This window comes from Panthera onca, chromosome A2 (assembly GCF_046562875.1).
Source record: "Panthera onca isolate mPanOnc1 chromosome A2, mPanOnc1 haplotype 2, whole genome shotgun sequence".
NCBI classification, from domain to species: Eukaryota; Metazoa; Chordata; class Mammalia; order Carnivora; family Felidae; genus Panthera; species Panthera onca.
In genome coordinates this window covers 76722275-76747520 of record NC_138340.1, presented here as the reverse complement: position 1 = coordinate 76747520, position 25246 = coordinate 76722275, and the positions used below count along the sequence as shown (strand labels likewise).

The following is a 25246-nucleotide window of genomic DNA, read 5'->3' as shown; positions in this document are numbered from 1 at the left end:
GTGTGTGGTTTTTTTTTTTGGTGTGGTTTTTTCTTTTTTCTTTTTTTTTTGCAAATCATTTTCTGACGACCCTATCTAGCAAGACCGGAATGGAAAGTCTCCATTTGAAAATGTACTACCTCAGGCAGGTTTTACCCTTGAAGAAGAAGTCGGATACCTGAATCTCATAGCGAATGGCGATGGTGAAGTCCATGGGAAGGGCAATGTGGTCGACGGCAAATCTCAAGCCAGCCCCAGGGAGAACCCGGGCGAATCCAGGTCCAGTCCACGCAGTAGGGCTTCCAGGAACTGGTTCTCGGAAAACACCGTGAACAGCAGGCACCTGGCCAAAAGTCACTGAGCCCTAAAATTGGAGAAGAATGCACTCAGCTTTGCTAGAGTCGAGTCCTAGCAGGAAAAAAAAGAGTTCAGGAAAAAAAAAAAGTACATATTTCCTGATGTGTACATGATCCATCTGAGTCACGGATAAATTATTCCAGCCAGGATACGATCCAGAAGGCATCTGAGATGTGCTGAATCCGCAGCTTTGGAACATGTTACCGTATAGAGTGATTGATTTCCAAGCCGTGTCACTGGAAACCACTTTAAACTTAAGTACCCCACGTGCTAATGAATTGGACACATTCCACGCTGGTGACCTGGGGTTTTCTCAGATACAACTGTGGGATTCTGGCCAAAATGAGGAAGGATAGAAAATATTCCCATGCTTCCTTCGTGGACTTTGCCTCATTATGCACGACAGTGAGAAAACCCACATGGATTTATTTATTTTTTTTGGATGTTTCTTCCATGCAGACACGAGAAATGCTCTTCTATCTGCTTGGAGGCACAGAAGTATGAAACGCGTAACACGTTGGGTTGCATCCCGGATGGTCTCTCCTGGATGTCAGCCTGGGGCCATCTGGAACCTGGAGATAATACTTTAATGACTTTTGCATCTGTCTCCCCATGCTCACAGCATCCACCAGAATTCTGCCTCTTGTTGCATTTTGCCTGTCTCACTACAACAATGCCTTGGCCGTTCTCTCTACCCCTTCCCTAATCCAACCCACATGACGCACAGCTGCCAATAAGCATTTCACACTCTTACCCAACTGCCAATGGAATCACGCCCATATGACTTAGCCTGGGGTTCAAATTGCTCTGCGATCTACCCCAAACCACTCCTCATTTGGTGAGTGTTTATTGAGCAACCATTCAACGCCAACCCCTGCATTAGGAATGCAAAGATGAATAGGACACAGTCCTGGCCACGGAGATTAGAACCTTGCACTGGAGACCGAAACGTAAATAAGAAACTATATCGTCAGATTAGGTTTCAGCAGATATCTATGTAAACTTGTCTACATGCAATGTCTTTCAAACATTTCAGAAACACTCTCACAAATGCAGTAGACACTAGATGCCCCTCGGGGATCCCCTTTACCTGGTTGGTGCACCACCACCCGCAGTTGCTGTGTGTGTGGCTTCTAGGAGCTCACGGTTGCCTCCTTCTCTAGAGAATTGCCCTCCCATACCTCCTCCCCAACCCCTCCCCCCCACCCCTGTCCCCGAGGGTAGCTCACAGCCAGTGGCTTCTTGATCAGAGCTATAAAAGGCTGACCCTGTCTTCCCAGCAGAGGGGACAACCTTGCCTGCGGTTTATGCCTCTGAGCTCCTTCATGGATCAATCCAATGTTGGTTTCACCTGAGACTACATCTTACTCCCTCCTCTTGTTTCCTTCACTCCCTTACAGAGCTTTCCTGAATAACACTTCCTTACTGGATCACATGCACCTGAATCCAGTCTTGGGCTCTGTTTCTAGGGCACTTGACCTGAGACAGTTGGTGCCAGCCAGTTTACCCAAAAGCAGACTCCCAGATGCAATTTGGGAGGAGGAGCGTTTTCGGTTTAGCTGGCAACGGGGACCCCCGTGTGCAACATGTCCTGATGATCCCTGGGATGTGGCAGCAGAGCAATTGCTAAAGCTGTCAGCTGTGGAGAACTGGGACAGGATAAAGGCAGGAGGGGAGCCACCGACTGCAGCCATGTTGCTGGCATTGAGAGATATGGGGGAACAGCAATTATAAGGACTGTGGAAATAGGTGGGAGTTGTTGAATGCCACTGATGCTGTGGCGAGGGAGGATGGGCTCAGGGCAATCAATCACCAGTTTAAAGCCGAGTGTGAGAGTCAGAGGGCCTCCCTGGGGGGATTTAAAGAGCCTCATCTCCTTTAGGCAGATGGCAGGAAGAGTTGACGACCAGGCACAGGACCTCATTGTTAAGACTTGCAGAACTTCGGAGAAGCCTGCATTCTCAGCCTAGGTAAGTCACCTATGCCCAAGTCAGGCCCTTCACGGGGAAGAAGAGGGACCTTAAGACATGGGTGATGCACGTGGGAACCTTGAACTCTGAGGCTCTCCTGAGCGCTCGTGGACCATAGATGTAATCCACCCACTCTTACTAGAGTAGAGCCCCTCCACTCCACCCCCCTGCCGCATTTGAGGATGACGTGGAAACCTCAAATGATGCAGCTGTCTTGGAAGAAAACGTGTACCTTCCTGAGGATCTGCTTATCCTACCCCCCCCCCCCCGACCATGTGCCTGATAATTAGAGTCAAGTTTCAGCATGACCTGACTGGGAAAGTGCTAGATCTCTGAGAGGGACTTGGCTAACCCCGTACAGGTAGCAACTGAGAGAGAATGGGTCTGCATCCTGAGGTTGTTAGAATAAGGAGGCAGAACATGAAACTGGATAGAGAGAGTTTGTCGATTTGGGATCACCAGTAATATGGGATTTAATAGCCTGGCAAGAGCTCTGGAGCCTTGGGAGATGGGTCCAATATATTGCTGGAGTAGCTCTTCAAAGCTTGGCAAAAGCTGTGGTCCCAAGGAGAGGGAGTGGAGGTTCCAGAACGGCCATAGCAGACTGTGGAGGAAGGGATACAAGGCTCAGAGTAGCAGGCATTCTAGAATGGATCTAAGATACAGGACCAGGAAACCCACCAGCCGATTATGTTCTTTGAAAGCCTGGAGGACACCTTATTTATTGGGACAAGAAGCAATGAACTGGTGAGAAGGGCAACAGCATCACTGAAAAGCTGAGTGTTGGGTGTCCTCTGTAGGCTAGTAGGATCTATCACTGGGAAACAGCTCTTTGGTATCAATGTGGAGGACAGGATCCCAGACTATCGAAGACTGGGTAGCACTTAACTCTCAAAAACAAGATGGGCATAATTATTATAGGGGGCAGCAAGGTTAGAGAAGGAGACAAGGGGGCCTGACCCATAGGAATCTTCAATGGAGATGACTAATAGAACACGGTATTCCCAGGAGCAACACAGACGAGAAGACAACAAAAGTATTGCTTAACATATATTATTAAAAGCGGTCAGATATGAATTATCAAAAGGCTGAGGTCAGCTGCCCCAATGGAAAGACGTGATGTTCTGTCAAATTCCTAGACCTGAGCCATTTCTTGGATCCAGAACCCAGTGACTGAATAAGAGACCAGATCCCCATGAAGAAAGATTCTTGAACACCATGGCAAGTGTAAATCAGGTACCCAAAATGCCATCATGGTCCCCTTGTTAGAAGAAGGGCATCTGAGGGTCAGGTAATATATGGAGTCCTGGCCTAAGTCCTTTTTACAATGGGTTCACAGATTTACTGAACCGTCCCTTGATTATTTCCTCCAATTCCTGACTATGTAATTGGAATGGATCTGCTTAGCAGTGGGCATTGATTCTTTGACCTGGAAGGAAAGGTAAGAGCTCTTCTAGTAGGAAATGCCAAGTAAAAGCTTGTGAAACATCCATTTGCAACCACTTTCTCTCCACCAAGTCAAGATAGTAAATAAAAAACAGTACTACAAATCTGAGACATTCTCCAAGCGCCACTCCCAGGATTCGATGGTGGTTCCCATCATGTCCCCATCATACACTTAATACAGACTTAACCAGCTTGTAGTCCCATCTGTGGCTGTCGTGCCTGAGGGAGCATCTTTACCAGAGCAGATTTCCACCACCCTCACCCAGGATATGGAGCAAAGGAAATGCAAAATGTGTTCTCCAGAAACACAGAGAAGGAGAAGCAGCAGGCTGTCTTCTCTCGGGTAATGTATATTGTCTTGCCCCAAGACTGTTCATTCTCCCACTCTCTGTAACTGGATAGACCAAAGGGGTTTGAACCATCTAGATGTGCCACAAAATGTCACACTTATTTCCTATATTAAAGGATAGTGAAGTGGGTCCCTTGGTCCAAGCCGATGTCGTGTGGTCTCCCACGGTGTGAATCAGATACTCTGTGGCCTCTGTCAGAAGACCACATCACCCGTCCTCAGCTCAAGGGACCCACTTCACAGCAAAAGAAGGATTGCAGTGGTCATGTGACTTTGCGATCCACTGCTCTACACAAACCATGCCATCCAGAAGATGTTAACCTCAGATGGCAGTGGGATGGGACCCCGAAAAAATGCATCAGCTTCACTAGCTTGGGAACGACACCCTGTGAGATGGGACAGTATTCTTCAGGATGTCATTTGCTCCTTAATGATGGCAATGGCCTTTATGTGATGCTGTGCTCCCAATGGGTAGAAGACATGGGTTTGGAAATCTAGTAGGAGTGGCCAAGCTCACTGTCACAGGTGGTGACCAAGGGAATTTGGGCTTCTTGTGCTTGCAACTTTAGGCTCTGTGGGTCTAGATGTCTTGATTCTTGGCCAGGAACAAGGAATTCCACTAACCTTAAAGATATGGCTGCTGCATGGCCACCAGGGCTTCTCATGCCTGTAGACCAGGAGGCCTGGGACGAAATTGACATAACCGGAAGGGCTGATCCTATTTAATCAGGACATGAGGAATATGCGTGGCACTGAGGTGGCCCACTAAGACACCTGTGGTGTTCCCCTACATGTAGCCTGAGAAGACCATGGAAACCAGGGGCTCAGTTGTGGAAGGATGAAGGTCTAGGTCATCCCAACCTGCAGAAGTGCTAGTTGAGCATGAAGGGAATCTAGAATGGGTGGCAAGGAAGGAGGGAGACAGTGAGTATCGGTTACCATCTTTGGGACTAATTGTGGCAGCCAGAGGCTGCATTTGTCTCACGAATCTCCTTTTGTAAATCTCCCCAGGAATTGTGGTCCAGGAGAATCCCGGAAAGCCCGTGCGTGCATGGAATGAACTTAATGTAAGGGGCAGATGGACTGGGTCAGCTTCATGGGCGTGCAAACGTGTACTTCCAGAGGGTCCCACACTCAGAAGGGACCCCATGTTTGGTTTAATGCTCTGCCATCACCATCTTGAAATAATGTTATGTTTGAAATTGTTTTGTGAGTGAAGTCTCTTGGGACAATGGCACGTGCATATGAGAAGAGACATGCCCCCTATGTGTGTGCTTCCTTGCCCCCATTTGCAAATAGTGCACATGATGCCGGTGAACACAGCATCCCAGTGGACCTACTATGCACACGTGTTCAGTGAAACTAAGAGTGCATATAAGGTAAGTGGGTTATGTTGATGCCTGAGTAAGCAGGGTGTCGACAGCTCCAAGAAGCCAGGCTTTTTCTGTTCCAGCCAGAACTTGCTTTGAAAGCAGAAAGAAGGCAAAGGCATTCTGAGAAAGACGTTATTCATGCTGCTTCCCTGTATTAGCCAGTTGCATACACCAAAGGATGACCAGAAGGAAAGAAAGATAGGGCGACTCCTGGTTGTCTTTCTTGCAGCCCTCCCTTACTGGTTAGTATGCTGAAGGTAGGGAGTGTTGGTAAGACACATACCGAGGAGTGAAACAGAAACAGTTGTGTTCGTTTTGCACATTCCATTGTTCTGGGAAGGCCAGAATACATATGCATTTATAACTACAAAATACAACCCGCGTAATTTCAGTGATTTTACATGAGCCAAATGCCCTTATGTTTGCAGTGAAAATTGCACGATATAAAGATGCATGGTACCATTCGTGCCAGTAATTTATATTTTTAATATTTCTTTACTTCAAACGACATTAGATGGCAAATAAAAGAACACCGGGAAGTCAAGAGACTATGGAAGAAAGTAAGATGCTATATGTTTCAGTGCCTTCAATGTTCTTTTTCCCTAAGTTTTGAACAAAGGGCCCGGCATGTGGGGCTGAGCATGCAAAGAGCAGACGCCAGCCCTCGCTGTGAGTGCACTGCCGGGTCCCCTCGGCTGGGCCACACTCTCCAGCCACCAGCTGCTGTGACATAGCTCCCCTCTCTTGAGAACTGCCCTTGGATCGGAGTCACCTCACCTGGGAGCTTGCCAGCATCTGCCCTGGGAGCCCACAACCATGACAGGCTGATGGACATAACAGGCCTGCCCTTGACCCTCAATGGGGGACAATTCTGTTGTGCCATTTATGCTTCCAACCTTCGCAGGGGATCAGGCCAAGGCTACATCTATCCCAGACTTCATCCTTGCCTCACTTTCCCCTCCCGAGCCTCCTGCCCTCCCTCCCCTACAGACTTCTCCTGATGAGTGTTCCTTCCCCTCCATAAGGCACATGCACCCACATCTCTGTTGCAATGTCTGTTTCCAGGGAACCCATACACATTTATACAAACCGAAACAAAGTTTTCACCAAGAAAATATGCCCTTGTTTTGTATTCCTCTGTTGTACTAAGCTGGGCCCAGCCAATTGATTTCATAACCTACTTACTAACAGGCAGGACCTGCAGTTTGAAGATTACGGATCTGTGTGACCCCAGAGATGGAAACAATGAACTATGTCCAGATGTTGGAGTAGGAAGATAAATCTGCATTGGGTTGTAAGGGATGAGTAGAAGTTTTACAAATCAAGAAATAATACAGAGTTGGTCATTTCAGACAAGAGTCAGGAGAGTAGTTTGTGGATATTTAGAGCTGTGTTTCTCAAAGAACAGTCATGGACCACCTGTATCAGAATCACTTTGGGGTGCGTGGCAAACATGCAGATTTCTTGACCAGTCCCAGACTCTCTGATTTGGATCTTGAGAGTAAGAACCTGGAACCTGCTTTCTAAATGAGCCCTCTAGTCAGTGCTTCCGCACAGTAAAGTTTCAGGTTCGCTTATCTGTTTATAGAGAGCCAGGAGATGGGAGTAGTGACTCATTCCCCACTCTTATCTTTCAGATGGACTCAAAATGAGAAGCCCAGAGAGTCAGAGAAGGCTTCATGGGCATATGGTGTGGGCACAGGAACAGGCAGACGAAAGAGCAAGTCCGCCATGACTGGTGTGCATGGACCTGGGGACGAGGAACACCAGCCAGGAAGCCTTCTCTGATTCTCTCACCTAGAGGTAGTTCTCCTGAATCTGAAGTCCGTGTCATATTATGTGTACCTCTTCTATGATACTTACCCCACCCAGCCACCATTAGTGGTTTGTGTACACGGCTCATTTCCACAACAATGATCTTAAGGGCAGACTTCATTCGTGCTGACATATTCTTGTTGCCATTGATTCAACCATTTCATTCACTCAAGGAGGTCTCTTATGTTTAAGGAACTGACTCAGGGTTTGTGAGCCCTGATTTCATTGGCTTTCCAGCGTGCCCCTTCATGCATACGCATGTGGGAAACTCAGTGAAGATCCCAGGGTACTGAATGAAGGAAGGAATGGACCCAAGGCATCCCCAACTTTGACTAATAGAGTTGGATGACTATTATCCAAACTAATATAGTTGGCTGGCTACAAGGTCCTCAGGTCTCCTCTGGCCTTCTGAAGCCATTGGAGCAGGGTCCCGTGGAGGTGGCATCATCCTGCACCCACACTAGCACTGACCAGCTTCCACTGTCTCAGATTCTAGACATGGCGACGCCATGCACCACCCCCAGGGATATCAGCATGTCTTCTTCCTTCCAACTAGGGGGAGAGCCGTTCCTCAGCTCTCCTTATGTCCCTAAAATGACAAAAACTTGTGAATTTGCAATACCTGACTCTGACTCCAGAATCCAGCCTTCCAGAAACTTCTGTCTTGAAACAAAGAAAGCTACTGGGATTCTGCCCAGAAGCTCTAATTACTTTGAGCTTGTGCCCTCCTTTCCTCCATCCCATCCTCGAGGACACTGGCAGCTTACAGGGACTGAGTACTCACAAGGGCCCCACACGGTTCTGAGCACATTACCGGATTGTTTGTTTCAGGCAGGACAGATGACGGCCATGGAGAAGTGGTTTACCTCACTCTGTTCGTCAGCACGTACACTCTGCTTCTGATTTCTCTTCAGTATTATCGTGCCGTTGTCAACTATGAAATCACTCCCTTGTTGCTGGAAGTACACATCACACGTAGGCAAAGCTGTTGCTGCTATCTTAAAAAGAAAAGAAATTACAGCGTCAGTAACCCACAGAAGTTCCAATTCTACCACAGTGCAAGCGTTTCGGGTTATCTGATAACTTAAAAGGTAATCACGATCTTCATTTCATAGCCTCAGGAAGGAGTCGTGAAGCACTTTATAATTCCTCTTTCTCCGTGAAAATGAGAAAATTTTGGTAGTCCTATGACGTCTCGGGTTTTCTTTTTGAACGACGCTGTGCTGGTGACATTCGAACCTGGGAAAACATTTATGCTTATCTCCTAGTTTCGTGGTGTTAAAAAAAAAAAAAAAGCGCAGATGCTATGTTTTAACGTGAGATCTCAAGAAGAAAGTTGTAGAAAATCAACAGCAGGCATGGTGTAGAGACGCGCAGTTTCAGTAGCTATTGTCACTCTGGACACTCTCGAGGCCAATTCCTGACAGTTCTCACAGTTTGTGGGATTTGACCTCGCAGGGTCCCATGAGAGGTTATACCAGGAGAGCCACCTCCCAAACGAAGCCGAGGAATTGCATTCCTGCGGCTCCCATTTCCTTAAAATCCTGGTCTCACGGGCTTCCTTTTCATACCATCCCCCTCAGCGGGGACCCGGTCGGAATCGCCAATTGCTCATTTCCAGATTTTCGCGGTCCTCTGGACGTGGGTGTTTCCTTGGTTGATGTTTCGTTATTGGTTTTACAAACAAGAGTTTTTCATTTCACAGGTGCCCTACTTGTTCGTCAAGAGCATGCAGCCCTTGGGTCAGCGGAGGCCCGCTTCAGGAACTCGCTTATTTTAGTGATTCTCAGCCACACTCTCTGTCCAGCTGCCTGACCTCTGCGATGAGGAACCTCAGACAGGCCACGCTGGATTATGTCCATGCTTCCAACACAAAATTAGAAACCATTTTATTGATTTTATGCAGAAAGCCTATTATGGAATTAGCTTTATACTACACTGTATCAAATTCCACACTATGTTAAATCCAATCAATGTTAAGTTTTGTGACCACAGGTAGTTTCTATAAGAAAACAAACCAGTGCTTCCCAAGTTGCCTATGAATCACTGAGGGATCCTGTTAACACATAGACTTGATTCAGTAGGTCTGGGGCAGGACCTGAGACTCTATAAGTCCAGTGAACTCATAGGTGATGCAGCCTTGCTGGTCCATAGACCACATGTGAGTAGCAAGGATGTTGCCATAGACCGAATGTTTGTGTCCCTGCAAAATCCACATAGAGAAGGCTAATCCCCACAGTGGTGGTGATTAAAGGTGGGGCCTTTCCGGGGTGATTGGGTCATGAGGGCACACCCCAGGAATGGGATCAGTGCCCTTATGAAAGAGTTCCTTTGCCCCTCTGTCGTGTGAGGACTCAGTGAGAAGACGGCCATCTACGAACCAGGAAGCAGGCTTTCTCCAGACATGAATCTGCTGGTGCCTTGATTTTGGACTTCCCGGCTTCTAGGACTGTGAGAAATAAATCTATGTTGTTTATAAGCCACCCAGTCCGTGGTGCTTTTGTTACAGCAGCCTGAAAAAATTAAGATACACACATACCCACACACATCTTTTGAAGACCCGCCAAGAAAGTTAATCGTCCTTTTTCTTCATTCTCTGATTTGAGTATTCAAAGAGTTACTCCTAAGTCATGGTCTTGGGTTCACATCCTTTTTGTTCACATCATCTCCATACCTTCTCCTCTCTCTGCTACCTCTTAGCTTTTTCCTTATTCCTTCCTTATGCCTGCCAGGACTACAGCAGAAAGCTCTCCCTCCATCCCAGACCTCCCTGCGACTAGACCGCACTTACAGGAACACTGAGGACAGTCTTCGTCAGGTCAGTCTCTGGCTCAGAAAGCGTCAGCGAGTTCTCATTGCCCAAAAAGTAAAATATAGGCTCTTTAATAGGAGGATCTACTGTTCTTTTCCAATACTTCTTCCCTATATAAACTTCCTGTTCTACCTGGGAATATACCTACCCTGTCTCCCCTCTGAGCCATTATTTATAACTTTTCCTGGCTGGACTGTCTTCTCACCGAGGCCACCAACTGGAACGCTTATTGTTTTCAAGTCTCAGGCCACATTATTCTGTGCCTTAAGCCTGTTCATAAAGTATCACTTTTGGCTCTGAAATCTTAACACACGGCGCATATGGATCCTTCTTGTCATACGTCTCTGCCCCCATCCTGAGGTATCTATGTAAGTGTATTAGCTATAGCTAAAAATTCCTGGAGGGCAGAGACCGTGACTAATTGCTTTCTATGCTGCCCTTAGCCTGGAGCTCAACGTTACGCATGTGGGTGGCACCTATTGATGGGTTAAGAGCAAGAGCTTTGGAACAAGCTTGGAACAAGATGCACCCGGGTTTCAATCCAGGGTCCACTGCCCACCAGCTGTGTGACTTTGGGCAAGTTAGGTAACTTCTCTAATGTCTCCCTAATCTGGAAATTAAAGGTGATAGGTTGTTCGGGAAGTCAAACGAGGTAACGTATATAAAGTGCAAAGGACAGAGCTCTAAGTGGAAGTTGTTTTTCTTCTTCTTTTAAGTGACCTCTTCTCCCAACGTGGGACTCGAACTCCTGACCCTGAGATCAAGAGTCTCATGCTCCACCGACTGAGCCTGTCAGGTGGCCCTGGAAGTTTTATTAATATCAAAAGCAAGAGCATAGTAAGCACACAATACATATTTGTTGAATGAATGCACAAAGAGGGTCTAGCTTAAACTCTTCCTACTACAATTAAGGATCATCTTTTTAGTGGAGAGGAAATTATTCGTGCTGTATTTTAAACACAACATCAGTCCCAGCTTGAATTGTCATAGATACTACTTTCCGATCCTCTGCACAATTTTCCTGGCCCTTTAAGCCCATTCTCTGTCCTTGATCTTTGAACCATGGAGAGAGGAGTAAGGCTTCACGTCGGACTACATTCATGGCTTGGAGCTGCATTAGCACATTAGCACATTCCCCTTAACTGCTTCTCAGCAGCTACGGCATGGCGCACAGGGAATATACATTAAGCATCAGTCCGTCTACTCTAGATATTACAGCTGCTTTGTGTTTTCTTATCTAAAATAGTGGGAACAATTATATTTAGAGTTGTATAGGAAAGACCCTCTCGTGTGACCCCTCTACTGTCACACTGTTAACTATGCTCACAACACTTCGGACACTGGTGTGTGGTTTATTCCCATGCTCACCAAGTCTCAGACACCAGCTGAGTGTCCTGTAATTTAATTCAGTCCCGACACCATCTCCCTGGACTTTGTGTCAGATGCCACAGGTTGAGAGCTCAGTCCCACCAGACTGTCCCTGCAACCCCACCTTCGGATGCCAATGGAAAATCCAGGTTGTTCCCAGTACTTCTGACCAACCAGCTATAAACTGGGATTCCCATGACCCCTTCCTTGGGCTCGATAATTTGCTAGAACAAAACTCAGGGAAACACTTATGTTTGGTGGTTTATTATATAATAAAGAATTCTATAAAGGATACAAACTACCAGATGAAGAGTTATGACTGGGAGGGTTCTCTATCAGGAGCTTCTGGCCCCTGGAGTTGGGGTGCACCACCCTCCTCGCACATGGATGTGTTCACCAACCTGGAAGCTCTCTGAACCCTATATGTTGGAGATTTTTATGGAGTCTTTATCATATAGGCATGGTCATTCATTAACTCAATCTCTAGTTCCCCTCCCCTTCACAGAGAATGGGGTGGGGAGGATGGAAAATTCTAAGCTTCTAATCAAAGCTTGGTCTTTCTGGTGACCAGGCCCCATCTAGAAGCCCATCAAGTCACACAATTAGAACAAAAGACATCCTTATCCACCAGAAAATTTCAAAGGATTTAGGAGCTCTTTACCAGGAACCAGGGGTAGGGACCAACATATATCTTCTATTATTTTACGATAGTTATAGCCTAAATATAAATACCAATATTATCTTACCAAAGTGTTTTCTTAAGTCACCATCATAAAGGTGCAAAATTAAAAATCATGAAGAAGAATGCAGACATAGAATAGTTTCATTTTGATCCCACCCACCATGGTTGTAAGTTTAAGTAGGGACAGTGAAAGCCTCCCGCCCCTCCCCCCGATTCCAGTCAGCAGAAGAGAACATTCCAAGCCTCCTAAGGGGCATTTTCATCCCTCCCATCAATGGTGTCCAGATAAAGAAAAGATCTCAGGAAACGACTTAGTTGCTGGAACCTGGACGAGTTCCCGTTTTCTATCCAAACCCTGTCTTCAGAACCGACTTTTACATGCCTTCTCTCTTGAAGACTTTCACCGCACATCCCCTTTTCCCCTGCCATATTCCTGCCTGTGGCTGGGGTCACATGCTTGAGAGTGTCACGGGAGTCTAACTTCTCTAATCGTTCCACACGTGTGTGTCTGCTCCTCTAACAAGACTTTTAAGAAATACGTTTTTAGGGAAAATATCCCACAGGACCCTGACTTGGAGGGAATGAAGTAGGGCACCGAGTGACAATTGCCCTCACCCACACCAGTGAACATCAGTGAGAACGACTAGTCTATGATCAGCTTCAGGAGGACATTGTATACTTCCGTTTTGAACCTTATTTGCTCATCGTTAGCAGAGGTCTGTGAGGTTCCCGCTGTGGCTCAGACACTGTGGCGGATGCTAGGGCAACAGTGGTGAACAGCATACACATCTATCCGTCCATCTTGTGGTTTATAGTGTCGTGGGGAAGGCAGAGAAGTAGATACTCAATGAACACGTGTTAGCAGACAGCCACATCGAAAGAGCAAAAGTCAGGTCCATTTGACCACAGCCTCAACCAATTCCCACTTACGTGCCAGGCTCTGCGCTAGACTTGTAATATAAAGATCACGTAAAATGCAGGCTCTGCCCTCCAGAGTTTCTATAACCTTCAGTTCCATGCTAAGTAAACTCTGTTCTGATTGGCACGGGTGGCCAAACCATTCTTTTCCAGGTACCTTACCCATGATCTCAAGGGTGTGCTATATGTATTTACCGCCGCCCCATCAAATCAAGTCTGGAAGGAGACTAAATGAAATACGAACCAAAGGTGCAAGTCCTTGGAGAGGGGTGGCTTCCTCTGCCTCATAGAGATAGAAATTCAAAGGAGCAAAGAAGTAGCCGGGGACTGATTCAGTGCAGCTGCGGCCAGTGATGTGCGGGCGGCATTCACACTGGCCATCCTTGGGGGAGCACCTGGGGAGAAACAAACCCATCATGCACAGATGGAGAGGGGGGAGGGATAAAACAGAGGCATGGAGGTGCTGAGCTAAATGCCTTCTGAGTTTGGACCCGCTCCTTGAATCGATCAATCAATGGTCTTGAGGAGGATGTTAGGAGGCCATGGGCTCTACATGTCTGGTCTTGAAAAGCAAATCCAGATCCATGGAACCCAAGTAGCCACCTCTTTCCTCTGATTCTGCTCTAAACGCTGCAAAAAGGAGTATATAGGACCTCTCCTTATAGGGTGGCAAAAAGTTGGTGTTTTAGGCAGGTCAAGTCACACACGGCATCTATCCCACCACCTGTGGGTTACCTAAGCAAGAGGACTGTTGATCTCTTCCTTGGAAATATTTCGAGCAAAATAAATCATTTGGGCTGTAGTTAATGTCTCAAGATCATTGCTTTTCAACACCCTTTGCTCGTCATGGAATAAAGTCCATCACCGATGACTAGAAGCCGGTCAGAATAAAATGTGGAAACGTGAGTGGAGACTATAGCCACAGGACTGCGTCATTCATTTAGTGACTTACACGTTGGAATAAGCACCTCCAATGTCACAATCACAGGGAGAACATCCATGGAGCTGATTTTCCAGTCCCCAGTATCCAACCTATAAAGAGAAAATGCTCAGCTAAATCCAGCTATGAAGATACGTGCTGCTCTGAAGGGTAAATATTAAAATCAGTACAGTTCAGTCGACACACGTCAAATAGCCACACAGCCTGGGCAATCACACAGTCACCTTTCCTGCCTGTGTACTTGGTAATGACCTTGGAGGACACATCTCTCCTATTCCTGGGACTTGGAATGAAGGGGACAGGCAGGTTGCCTGAATACTATTCCAAGCAAAAATGCAGTGGGGGCACCTGGGTGGTTAAGTCGGTTGAGTGTCTGACTTGATCTTGGCTCAGGTTATGATCCCAGGGTTATGGAATCGAGCCCTGTGTCAGGCTCTGCCCTGAGTGTGGAGGCTGCTTAAGATTCTCTCTCTCTCCTTCTGCCCCTCTCCCCTGCTTGCTCTCTCTTTAAAAAAAAAAAAAAAATGCAGGGGCACCTGGATGGATCCAGTTGGTTAAGTGTCCGACTCTTGATTTCAGTTCAGGTCATGATCTCACAGTTCGGGAGTTCAAGGGCCGCACTGGGCTCTGTGCTGACAGTGCAGTCTGCTTGGGATTCTTTCCCTCTCTCTGCCCCTTCCCAGCACTCGTTCACTCACGGTCTCTCTCAAAATAAATTTTTAAAAAATATGGTGAAAACTACACAGTTCCTCTGACCACACCAATTTAGCCTCACGGTGAGTTATTTAAGGCCAGTCTGGGGAGAAGGTCTTCAACTAGCCTATTTGCAACTGCTTTTGTAAAGCCAGTAGATTCTCTCACCACAAAAATCCCAAGGGGTTTTTAAGGGGGTTTTACTTCCTCAGTCTTAAAATGTTTGGGGGTAAAAAAAAATTCAAGTTGATTTTGAGATCTTATTTGCATATCACAGTTTAGCAGGCTCTTATGTTTGTAAGTAAGCTGTTTTGTCATAACAAACTCTGCAGGAGAGAGTCCGTTTTGTTCAAGACTTTTCTTCATTGCAACATCTTGACCTTTATTCGATATAAGCAGCTGGGGAGATACAAACAACTATTTCTTAAATCTGATAACATTTACTATAAAATGCTCCAAAAACGACTTCCCTTTCAAACCTCAATTTAACATGCTCAGACAAAATCAAGGTCTTAATAGGCACGGCAGTCTCATTTGAAACGGGTTTGTTATGTCTCTATTTTTGTTGTTGTTGTTATCTTGATAGAACTTTCCGCCTGATTTTACTCAGAAAGATTGATTTTAAACATTAAAGCCTGACAGAATTTGTTACAAAACACAGCAAAAGACTTTTGATATCTTTCCTGAAACCCAACTTCAGTGTGGGCAGAAACAATGTGCAATGACGGACTTCGCCAAGGATGTGGTTGTGAAAACTCCCTCTAGGCCAGGGGTGCTGGCACATGGGGCTCAGAGCAGATCTGGGGCACCGCCGGACGGAGGACGAGGTGGGGCACCTGGTGGACATGTGGGTGCAGCCACAATGGGCAACCCTCTTCTGCCCTGCCCCTCCCCCCACCCCCTCCCCCACTGTGGCCCCTGCTCAGCGATTTTCCTCCTGCAAACACAATCCAGTGACCTATATATACAGTGGCTGTCAAACTGCGAACCAACAAAGTCAGCCTGAGTCTAAGGTCTCTCTGGAATCATCTGACGCGGCATCTTCGTCAATCCTGCCAACCAGCCCGGCATCCTTCGTGTTGCCCACATGCAGCCGTGGAGCTGGCGTGGCTCACCTTCCTCCATAACATGTCCAGGTTACCTGCGCCGTCTCCCAGAGTTCCCTCTTCAAGGGTACCTTCTTGCCTTCTTTCCCCATCCTCCTGTGCCCCGGCCTCATATGTTTCCAGTAAAATGACTTAAAATATTAACACAGAACGATGTTGTAATAGGCATATGTTTCTTATTTAGCAGCTACATTTCTTCAGACACATCAAGGTCACTGTTCTTTTACTAGGTTGAGTTTGGGGTTTTTTCTTTCTAAAATGTCATGGTGGGCTGCCAGGATTGGAGAACAAAGGGAAAAGTTGGATTTGGACTCCCTAACTGCATGACACATTTCTTATGGTGTAAAAAAGGCTTTAGTTTACTAATTTTAGACATACATGCTCACATGTTTGGAGTCTAGAACAATCCAGGAGTTTATTTCCCACAGGAATCTACAGTCCATTTAAACCTGCGGGTTTTTTTTTTTTTTTAAATGAGCTCGTCCAAAATATTTCTAGGCAAAGGGTGGTAGGGGTGATAAAGAGACTATACGCAAGAGACAGAAGAAAAGGCTCCACAATCTGGTGGGCTGAAAAAAGGGAGCAGATAAATTGTCATATTCTACTGCTTGGTACGTTGGGGAGAACAGTGGATAAAACTTCTGACATCGGTGCCCGGGTCCATTCGGTGCAATCTGGGAAAAGTCGGTGCGCTGGTAAAATTTAACAACCAGCTAGCTCTCTGTAGAAGGGTTAGTGTTTGCTGATTTCTGTTGTGTAAATACTTTTACCGGGGAGGACCGAAATACATCAGCACAAGGAAAGAAATTAACAAGACCAAGTGTCCTCTGGGCAATGGCGGCAGAAATCTACACGACCACATGAAAGGGAAATCCTACGCAAATACATACAGTGCACTCTTCACAGTGTGGTCCGGTGGCAAATGACTGGCATGCACATTCGCCAGTCTCCACATCACAGGCCGAGAGAGGCAGACTCCCAAGAGGGTTACAGTTGCAGGCTGCAAGCAGAGCAAACACAATTATTCTATTTCCCCACCCTTGTCCTTAATAGCTCACGCTGAGCAAAACGCGTGGCCACAAGAACACCCGACATCCAGCCCTGCCAAGTCTATCGTCTGCCTGTTCTTGTATGGCATACAACTCTGTGTGGGAAATCCAGTGCCAGACATTTCCAGAGCCCTCATGCGGTGCTACTGGATGGTAATTAGAGAGTAGAAGTAGAAGTCATGTAGGCTGGAGCATCTGGCACCGTTATCCCGAGTTATCCTGAGTCCTGAGTCCTGTGAAGAAATTACGCTCCCAGAGTAACATACACATTTCCCCTGTGGGACAAACCAGTGTTCATGGAAACAACCCAAATGTCTGTCAGCTGATGAATGGACGCATTCGATGTGGAGTAGCCACACAATGGAATATTATTCACCCATAAAAAAGGAATAAAATACTGACACATACTGCAACATGGATGCACCTTGAAAACCTCATGCTAGTGAAAGAAGCCAGTCACAAAAGACCACATAGTGGATGATCTCATTTGTACAAAATATCCACAAGGGGTAAATCTAGAGAGACAGAAAGTAGGTTAGTGCTTGCCTAAGAGGGGTTAGGGAGGTGGGAGCTAAAGGCCAGGGGGTTGCTTTTTTTTTCTCATGGTAAATACATTTAACATAACACCGGCTGTTTTAAATACAGCCCCACAGTTGTGCAACCAATCTCCAGGACTCTTCATCTTGCAAAACTGAAACTCTGTGCCCATCAAACACCATCTCTTCCAACTCCTTCCTCCCCCACGTATGTACCACATTTTGTTTGCCCATTCATCCATGGATGGACATGTGGGTCGCTTCCACTTTGGGGATACTGTGAATGATGTTGCTATGAACATGGGTGTACAAATCCCTCTTCAAGCCCCTGTTTCCAATCTTTTGGGTATATAGCCAGAAGTAGGGTACAGGGTTTCTTTTGGGGGTAATGAAAATGTCCTCAAATTGATTGTAGTGATGGTTACACAACTCTGAATATGCTAGAAGTCACGGACTTGTACTTCAAAGGGTGAATTGTATGACATGTGAATTATACCTTACTAAAGCTATTAGAAAAGAAAAGAAAACAGAAAACAATATTTGGCCTATTCTAGGAGGACATCAGGTCAGGGCTGACCCAGGGGAAACACTTGGAGTAGTGAGAGGTGTGATGAGAATTGGTCTGACTATATGATCCATTGTCCTGGGATTTAATGTTGCCATTAAATTCCAGGAGAAGGAAGGATTCAGCATGCTGCTCTCTAAACATACAAACAATCCACAGTTCCTTATATGGGCAAGAACACAGAGCATGACAGAGGGAAATTATTTACCCGGATTCCCTGAGGAATCTACAGTTCTGAGACCCCAGGCAGCTAAGAGTTTCTATGATCCTAGAGGCAAAGGTCTCCCATTTGGCCCCAGAAAACTCTGAATTTCTTTGTTTCCTCACAACCCCTCCCTTGGCTCTTTAATTTTGTTCTTCTCTTTGTCAGAGAACATAGGACCAATTTAGGAGAGGTGTGAGAACAAAGGAGAAAAGTAATTGAAAAAAAAAAAAAGGAAAAAGAAACCACCCCTTGAAATCTACTTAAGAAGTCATCAATCTATGCATAAATGCATAATGTAACTTCACGAATTTGTATAAGGGAGTCCAAGTCGAGACCATTTTTAGAAAGGTTTTGCAACTCGGCATTAAATTTCTTGGCATTTTCTCATGTTTGCTGCAGCGGGGAAATGTGAGCGCCCCCTGCTGGTTCCTTATGATAAACTCAGCTAATCGCCAAGAAAAAAAAAATCTCCACTAATTTAACTAAAATCTGCGGAAGGTCTTGAATCACCTTTAAAAACCCAGAGGCCGGCAATACTCTTGGGTATTTACAATGACTGAAACTGAGGGCCCCAAGCTTTAAAATGCATTCGGGCTGGCCGTCCTGCCGCTGCCGACTTACGCTGACAGCCCAGGGGGTCAGCGGCGCTCAGTCCGTGGTGGTTGGGCTTGCACTGGTCACACTTGGCTCCTTCCACGTTCTCCTTGCACAAGCACTGGCCGGCCACAGACCCCAAAGCAGGATCAGAGTGGCTCACACAAATGCCACCCGATAAGGTCCCGTCCGGGTCACATTCACAAGCTGGGGACACAGACATGCATTATCTTAGTTAATTGCAAATTGTGGGAAACCTGAGATATAAACATAGCCGTTAACTCATGCTATAGTACTTTATTTTGTTTAAATAATTAAATATGTTTAAACAACTAGACCAGTGGGCGAGGACTGTTTAGAAATGTCTCCCAGATCTCCGGCCTTGGAAAATGTTGCACAATTCCATCTGTATCTATCTATCTATTATCTATCTATCTATCTATCTATCTATCGAGAGAGGAGGGAGGAAGGGGGAGAGAGAGAGAGACTTTTAAGTGATTCTAAAGTAAGAGGATCAGAGGAAGACTGCTATTAGGAAAACTGCATGTGAAGAATAGATTAATTTGGGGGGTGATGAAAATGTTTTAGAGCTAGGTAGAGGTGCTGATCGCACAGCTTTGTGGTAGGAAACTGTTCATCGCAAAATGGTCAGTTTTATGTTATGTCCATTTCACTTCAATAAAAGATTAAAGAAAGAAAATAAGACTCCAAAGGTGAGAATAATGTCTAGAGGCAAGTAGGAGTGGGGTGCTGTAATGAAATATACAAATACAGAAGTGAGACAGAGAAAAAAAATCACATGTCTATCAAAACTCCAAAATGTGGTTAAGAAAGTATGTCTGCCCTTCCCCCCCTCACAGAAAAATAAGGATAAGTGTGATCATTCTTTAATTCTTCATGGAAGGAGCACGTATAAGAAAGAAAGGGGAAGAAGAGCAAGAAAGGCTTATACCACTGTTTTCTTTTTGGAAATCTGCTGGCAGGGCAAAAGCTTGGATGAAGAGATTCTGCAAAATGAGATAAACGATCACCTGTAGCCAAGGAGCAGCAGAAGCACCGGCGACCCTTTTTCTTTTCAGCAGAAACTGGAATAACTCAAGAAAGGAGTCGAATATGAAAAGGGATGCTGATGGTGTGAATAATTCCAGAGGGGAGAAGTTATCAAAGGCAGAGCTTGATGTGATACAAGGAAGAACTCTCTGATAGTTCGAGGGGCCCAACGCCCCCCAGTGTTGAGGGGTGGTACCCGGGAGAGGCTGGGGCAGTAGTATTGACTACTGCGGCTCTGGTAGAGAGGACAGGTCTGTTGGTGGACATCAGATGACCACTTGGTGCTGTGTTTCCAAGGGACGCCACTTTTAAGGAATGCAATAAAGATTAAAAAATGACTATCCTCAGGCGCTTGGGTGGCTCAGTTGGTTAAGCGTCTGACCCTTGATTTTGGCTCAGGTCATGATCACACGGTTTGTGAGTTCCAGCCCCACATCGGGCTCTGCGCTGTCAGCTTGGGATTCTCTCTCTCCCTCTCTCTCTCATCCCTTTGCCCCTCCCCTGCTCATGCTCCCTCTCTTTCTCAAAAAAGAATATCCTGATTCTAAGAAATAGTTATGTTTGCATTTATACATGTTTACTCTGGATTCATAAAAACAAACTCCTCATATCTAAAGCCATGTTATGTAGGTTTATATAACAACCGTTCAGGTTAGAGAGTTTGATGGAAAAAACCTACTCCCACCAGTTGTTTGGTTTATTGAAGCAAACACTCGGTTGTCTGACAGAATCTTTCGATTTTCAATTGTTATTGGATTGTGACTGGTAATGAAATCTTATTATGGAAAAACAGCATTCGGTCCGGCTTAGTTTGGAAAAACCAGAATTTTCTTCTAATTAAATACAGTTGCTTCTAGAAAGGAAGGAACAAGCTGGAGTCATTTTAGAAGTAGCCAAAAGGAAAAATGTCAACTTTATCTGAAAGACACTCCAAAGGGTCAGCCCTGAGTTCCAGAGTATAATTTAATTATGCACTGAAGTAGCCTTTAGGGAAGGGATGTGGGTGAATGGGTAGTAATTTTACTTTGAAATAACCCTAAGTCATGGCCTTAGAAGTCCAATAAAACTTCTTGGCATCACACAACTTAACTCCAGCAAACTCTTATTATCGGCAGTTGAATCTACCAAATCTTTTTTGTTGTTGTTGTTTTTTTTCCCCTGTATCACATTTGGCTGTGTTTTAATCACAGCAGACTTAAGATTAGTCAACCCCTATGCCTGGAATCTGATCATGTAAATATTTAGGCGCAAACGAGGACAATTTAGAGAAAATTTATAGGAGACTGCTAGTCAGTCTTAATAAATGCCATTTGTATACACAGACTTCCACACACACAAACATGCGTTTAGGGAAACTGGGGAGTCTCTTGAAGATTGTTTTTACAGGCTCATTTGTCTTTACTTTAAAAAAAAACCTCCTTGTATATATAGAATAGCCTCTTAATTTTACATCTGGGTACCAGTTTTCTTGACTCAGTTTCCTTTAGAAGTGCCATCAAGTGGCTCTTTTTTTTTTTTAAGTTTATTCATTTATTTTGAGAGAGCGAGCGAGCAGGAGGGGCAGAGAGAGAGGGAGAGAGAGAATCCCAAGCAGGCTCTGCATGGCCAGCACAGAGCCCGATGTGGGGCTTGAACCCACAAACCACGAGATCTTGACCCGAGTTGAAACCAAGAGTCAGACACTTAACCAACTGAGCCACCCAGGCACCCGGATACTAAGTGGTACTTAAGGAACAAGACGTTGGTTAATGTGAATATCTGACTTGGTTACTTGCAGTCTCTTTCCAGATTCCTAGGTTAGATAACCTTCGGAACATTATATTTTCCCCTGATTCCACCTCAGAGAGCAATTCCTTTTTCTTTTATAAATGCATAGCGTTTAAAACATTAATAAAAGGTATGTGTGTGTGGGGGGGGCGGAATATAGATTCTGGTGACAAAGTAGGACACTTAGGACACTGATTTAAAGAAATTGTTTTTTTCTGAGCATTCAGTTCTTTGTCTCAATTTTAAACAGATCACATAAGGTAAACTTTTATGTTGTCAGGCGCCCACTCCGCAATCTGAACAAAAACTTCATTTATGCCTTTTCTACGCTGTGAGGATTTAAAGTTTGAAATCTAGGATGTTGTATACGTTCTGGTGGCTACTGAATTACTTCTGTATAGGACTTCATTTTATGTATGATGATGGCATAAAGTTGGAAGTTGTAGTTTTATAGCAAACCCCTCCCCCCCCCCCCAATATAATAACAGACTGGTGACAGAGAGTAAGAAGCAGGATTTCTGGGTATGGGGAGAGGCAACGTTCCATGGGCCTTGGGTACCCGTGCAATTTTTACTCAGTGTCCCGGGAATGCAAGATGGCTCTTCACCCAGCCCTTTCCCAAGGTTGCGTTGTCAGCAAGCTACTTTCAGGGATGAGGTCACGTCTTCCCCTGGACAAAGAACAAGCACGCTTCTCCTTGCTGTAAAAGCAATGAATGCTCCAAGCGCTGTTGTCCCTGGGCTGTGACATAGACTCATTTGTATGTGGGATCCACCTGGCATCCTTTGAGTTGCCCCATGGGACTAAGGGCTTGGAGACATGGGAACACACACCAATATAAACATCTTGTTACTTCCTGTGCCATGAGTACTAAAGTCCTTTGTCTCTAACCGGGGAGTTTCGTGTCTTCTGCCAGCATCCACGAAACAATAACAAGCTACTTGTCAGTCTGCAAGTAGAGTGAGATCTTAGATCCAGTAGTTACCCGTGCTCAGTACTTGAAATCAAGTTTATCTATGAGATAATCCACAGTAGTGCCGGGACCAGAGTTGAGACCAGCAAGATGCCTAGGGCCAAAATTTAAGGAGGTGCTCCTTGTCTGGTTAATGCAAATGGCAGGTGATAACCTCGCACTTACATCTCTGAGAGATGTGCTACCTGAAATGTTGGGATCTGGGTCATTCCCTTGCCTCACTCTGGTCTCATTCCTCCAGGGAAATTCAATTTTAAATAATGATGAGACAGGTTTTCATCAGCAAAAATCGAAGTGTGAAAAAACCAAGTGCTGGCCAGGGTATAGAGCAATGAGAGTACTCAACCACTGTTGGTGTGGGTGCTAACTGGTACCCCCACTTAGGGAACAATGTGGTACCATCTAATCACCTGGAAGAAGTTCATACCCCATGATCCATTAGTCCCACTTCTTGGTAGGACTCTTAGGGAGAGGTTTTGTGCACTTGCACAAGGCCACACATACAAGAATGCTTTGGGGGGGATCAAAAGAAAAATGGCCAAATAGATTCTGTCATATCTATAGGAAGAAAGAGTTCTATACAGACATTACACATAGATCTTAAAATTGGAGAATTAGAGCTACCTGATATGGACAAATCTCAAAAACATAACGTTGGGTGAAATAATCAAGGATACATACAGCGTAGTATCATCTATGTAAAGCTTGAAAACATGCCAACATACGTTGTTTGTAGACAAGAACATGTAAAAGTGTAAAAGCCAGCACTGTACTGGTAATTGCCAGTTATATGAGAGTTTATCCCCAGAAAGGAAGGTAACAGTGGGGTACCTGAGTCACCTTTATCGCCGTCATGTGTTATTAAGGTCCTGAAGTTGCCCTGGGGTAAGACATTACATTTTGACACAATTGCTGGTGGGCATATTATTACAGTATTCTCTCTTATTTTTATATGCACAAAACATTCCATTTTCAACAGCTGAGATTAAAGACAAGATGAAAGATTTTTAAAGATTAAAACAAAGATGGTAATCGTTAGCTTATGTGTCTTCTCAGCAAAGATGAATTGTCTACAGCCGGTCAAATGTAGCCCATTTCACTACAGACCTTCTCCTTAAGGCGAGACTCTGATAAACCCATCGGAAGCTGATAATTTCCTAAGTCGAAAATATACTTAATACATCTAACCTACCGAACATCACAGCTCAGCCTCGGCTACCTTAATCTCGCTGACAACACTTACGCTGGCTGACAGTTGGGCAAAATCTTCCTACACACAGCCTGTCTTACAGTAAAGTGTTGAATGTCTCGTGTAATTTCCTGAATACTGCACTGATAGTGAAAACTTGTTGTATGGGCCCAGAATGGTTGGTTTTTTTAAGTGATTTTTTTCCCCAAATGTTTATTTTTGAGAGAGAGAGAGAGAGACAGAGTATGAGTGGGGGAGGGGCAGAGAGAGAGGGAGACACAGACTTTGTTTTTTTAAATTTTTTTTTTCAACGTTTTTTATTTATTTTTGGGACAGAGAGAGACAGAGCATGAACGGGGGAGGGGCAGAGAGAGAGGGAGACACAGAATCGGAAACAGGCTCCAGGCTCCGAGCCATCAGCCCAGAGCCTGACGCGGGGCTCGAACTCACGGACCGCAAGATCGTGACCTGGCTGAAGTCGGATGCTCAACCGACTGCGCCACCCAGGCGCCCCGGGAGACACAGACTTTGAAGCACGTTCCAGGCCCTGAGCTGTCAGCACAGAGCCCGATGCGGGGCTTGAAGCCACGAACCCTGCGAGATCACGACCTGAGCGGAAGTTGGAAGCTTAACCAACTGAGCCACCCAGGCGCCCCCAGAATGGTTGCAAGCGTATGGGTTGCTGAGGCTCCTGACCAGGGGTCTGACTGGGAACTGTCCCTAGCTACCTGGCCCAGCATTGGGAAAGAGGATCATCTGCGTATGGGTTGGCCTGGGAAAAGATCCGAGTTCAAAATTCTAAGCAGGTTTCTACTAAATGCCCATTGCTTTGGCACCGTGGCAAAGTTGAAACATCCGAAGTGGAGCGGGCCAGAGTGAGTCGGGTCTCCCATGCTCAGCTACTTCCCCCAGGGGACCCACAGGACACTCAGGTGTCTGCAGCACCTCCTGAACCACCCGCCTCCTGCTGGCTGAATCCGGAATAGTTTCCTGATTCACCAGTGTCGGCCACCCACACGGGGCTGCGGGATGGACCCGGATTATTTGGCCCAACCTGTCGTGAGAAAGGAAAGCTCTCAGAACCGAGTGCTTTTTCAGACTGCCCCCCCCCCCCAGGCCCCTAAATGCTGCTAAACCGAGTGGGGGCGGGAGGTGCCTGCAGCCCAAGCGAGACCTCTCCGTCGGCCTCACACGTGTGGAAGAGACAGGCCAGAGGCCGGGGACTCACGGATGCACGCGTAAGGATCGGACATGGCCCTGAGCGGGTCCCTGTAGAAGAGGGGTCTGCAGCGGTCACAGTGCTGTCCCTCGGTGTGGTGCTGGCAGTCCTCGCACACACCCCCGCTGCGGCCGCCACTCGCCAGGTACGCGGTCATGTCGAAGTGACAGCGGTCCGAGTGGCTGTTGCAGCGACAAGCTGAGGAAGGAGAGGGGTTAGGAGAGACTGGCCAAGGTCTGGGGGACCACCAGGCAGCTGTTTGGGCACAAATCACTGCAGCCTCAGTGCTCC

General features: G+C 46.0%; 1 protein-coding gene across 1 annotated transcript in view; it reads right to left on the bottom strand.

Moving 5' to 3' along the window:
• The window catches only part of LAMB4 (laminin subunit beta 4), a 112164-nt gene that overhangs the window by 60000 nt on the left and 26918 nt on the right, over nucleotides 1-25246 (bottom strand). The window contains exons 10-16 of the mRNA XM_078442558.2: nucleotides 24965-25153; nucleotides 18785-18964; nucleotides 16699-16808; nucleotides 14022-14101; nucleotides 13314-13464; nucleotides 8156-8287; nucleotides 158-343 (exon numbers count right to left, since the gene is read on the bottom strand). Of these exons, the coding sequence (XP_078298684.1) occupies nucleotides 158-343; nucleotides 8156-8287; nucleotides 13314-13464; nucleotides 14022-14101; nucleotides 16699-16808; nucleotides 18785-18964; nucleotides 24965-25153 (1028 nt within the window). The remainder of the gene's footprint in view (nucleotides 1-157; nucleotides 344-8155; nucleotides 8288-13313; nucleotides 13465-14021; nucleotides 14102-16698; nucleotides 16809-18784; nucleotides 18965-24964; nucleotides 25154-25246) is intronic.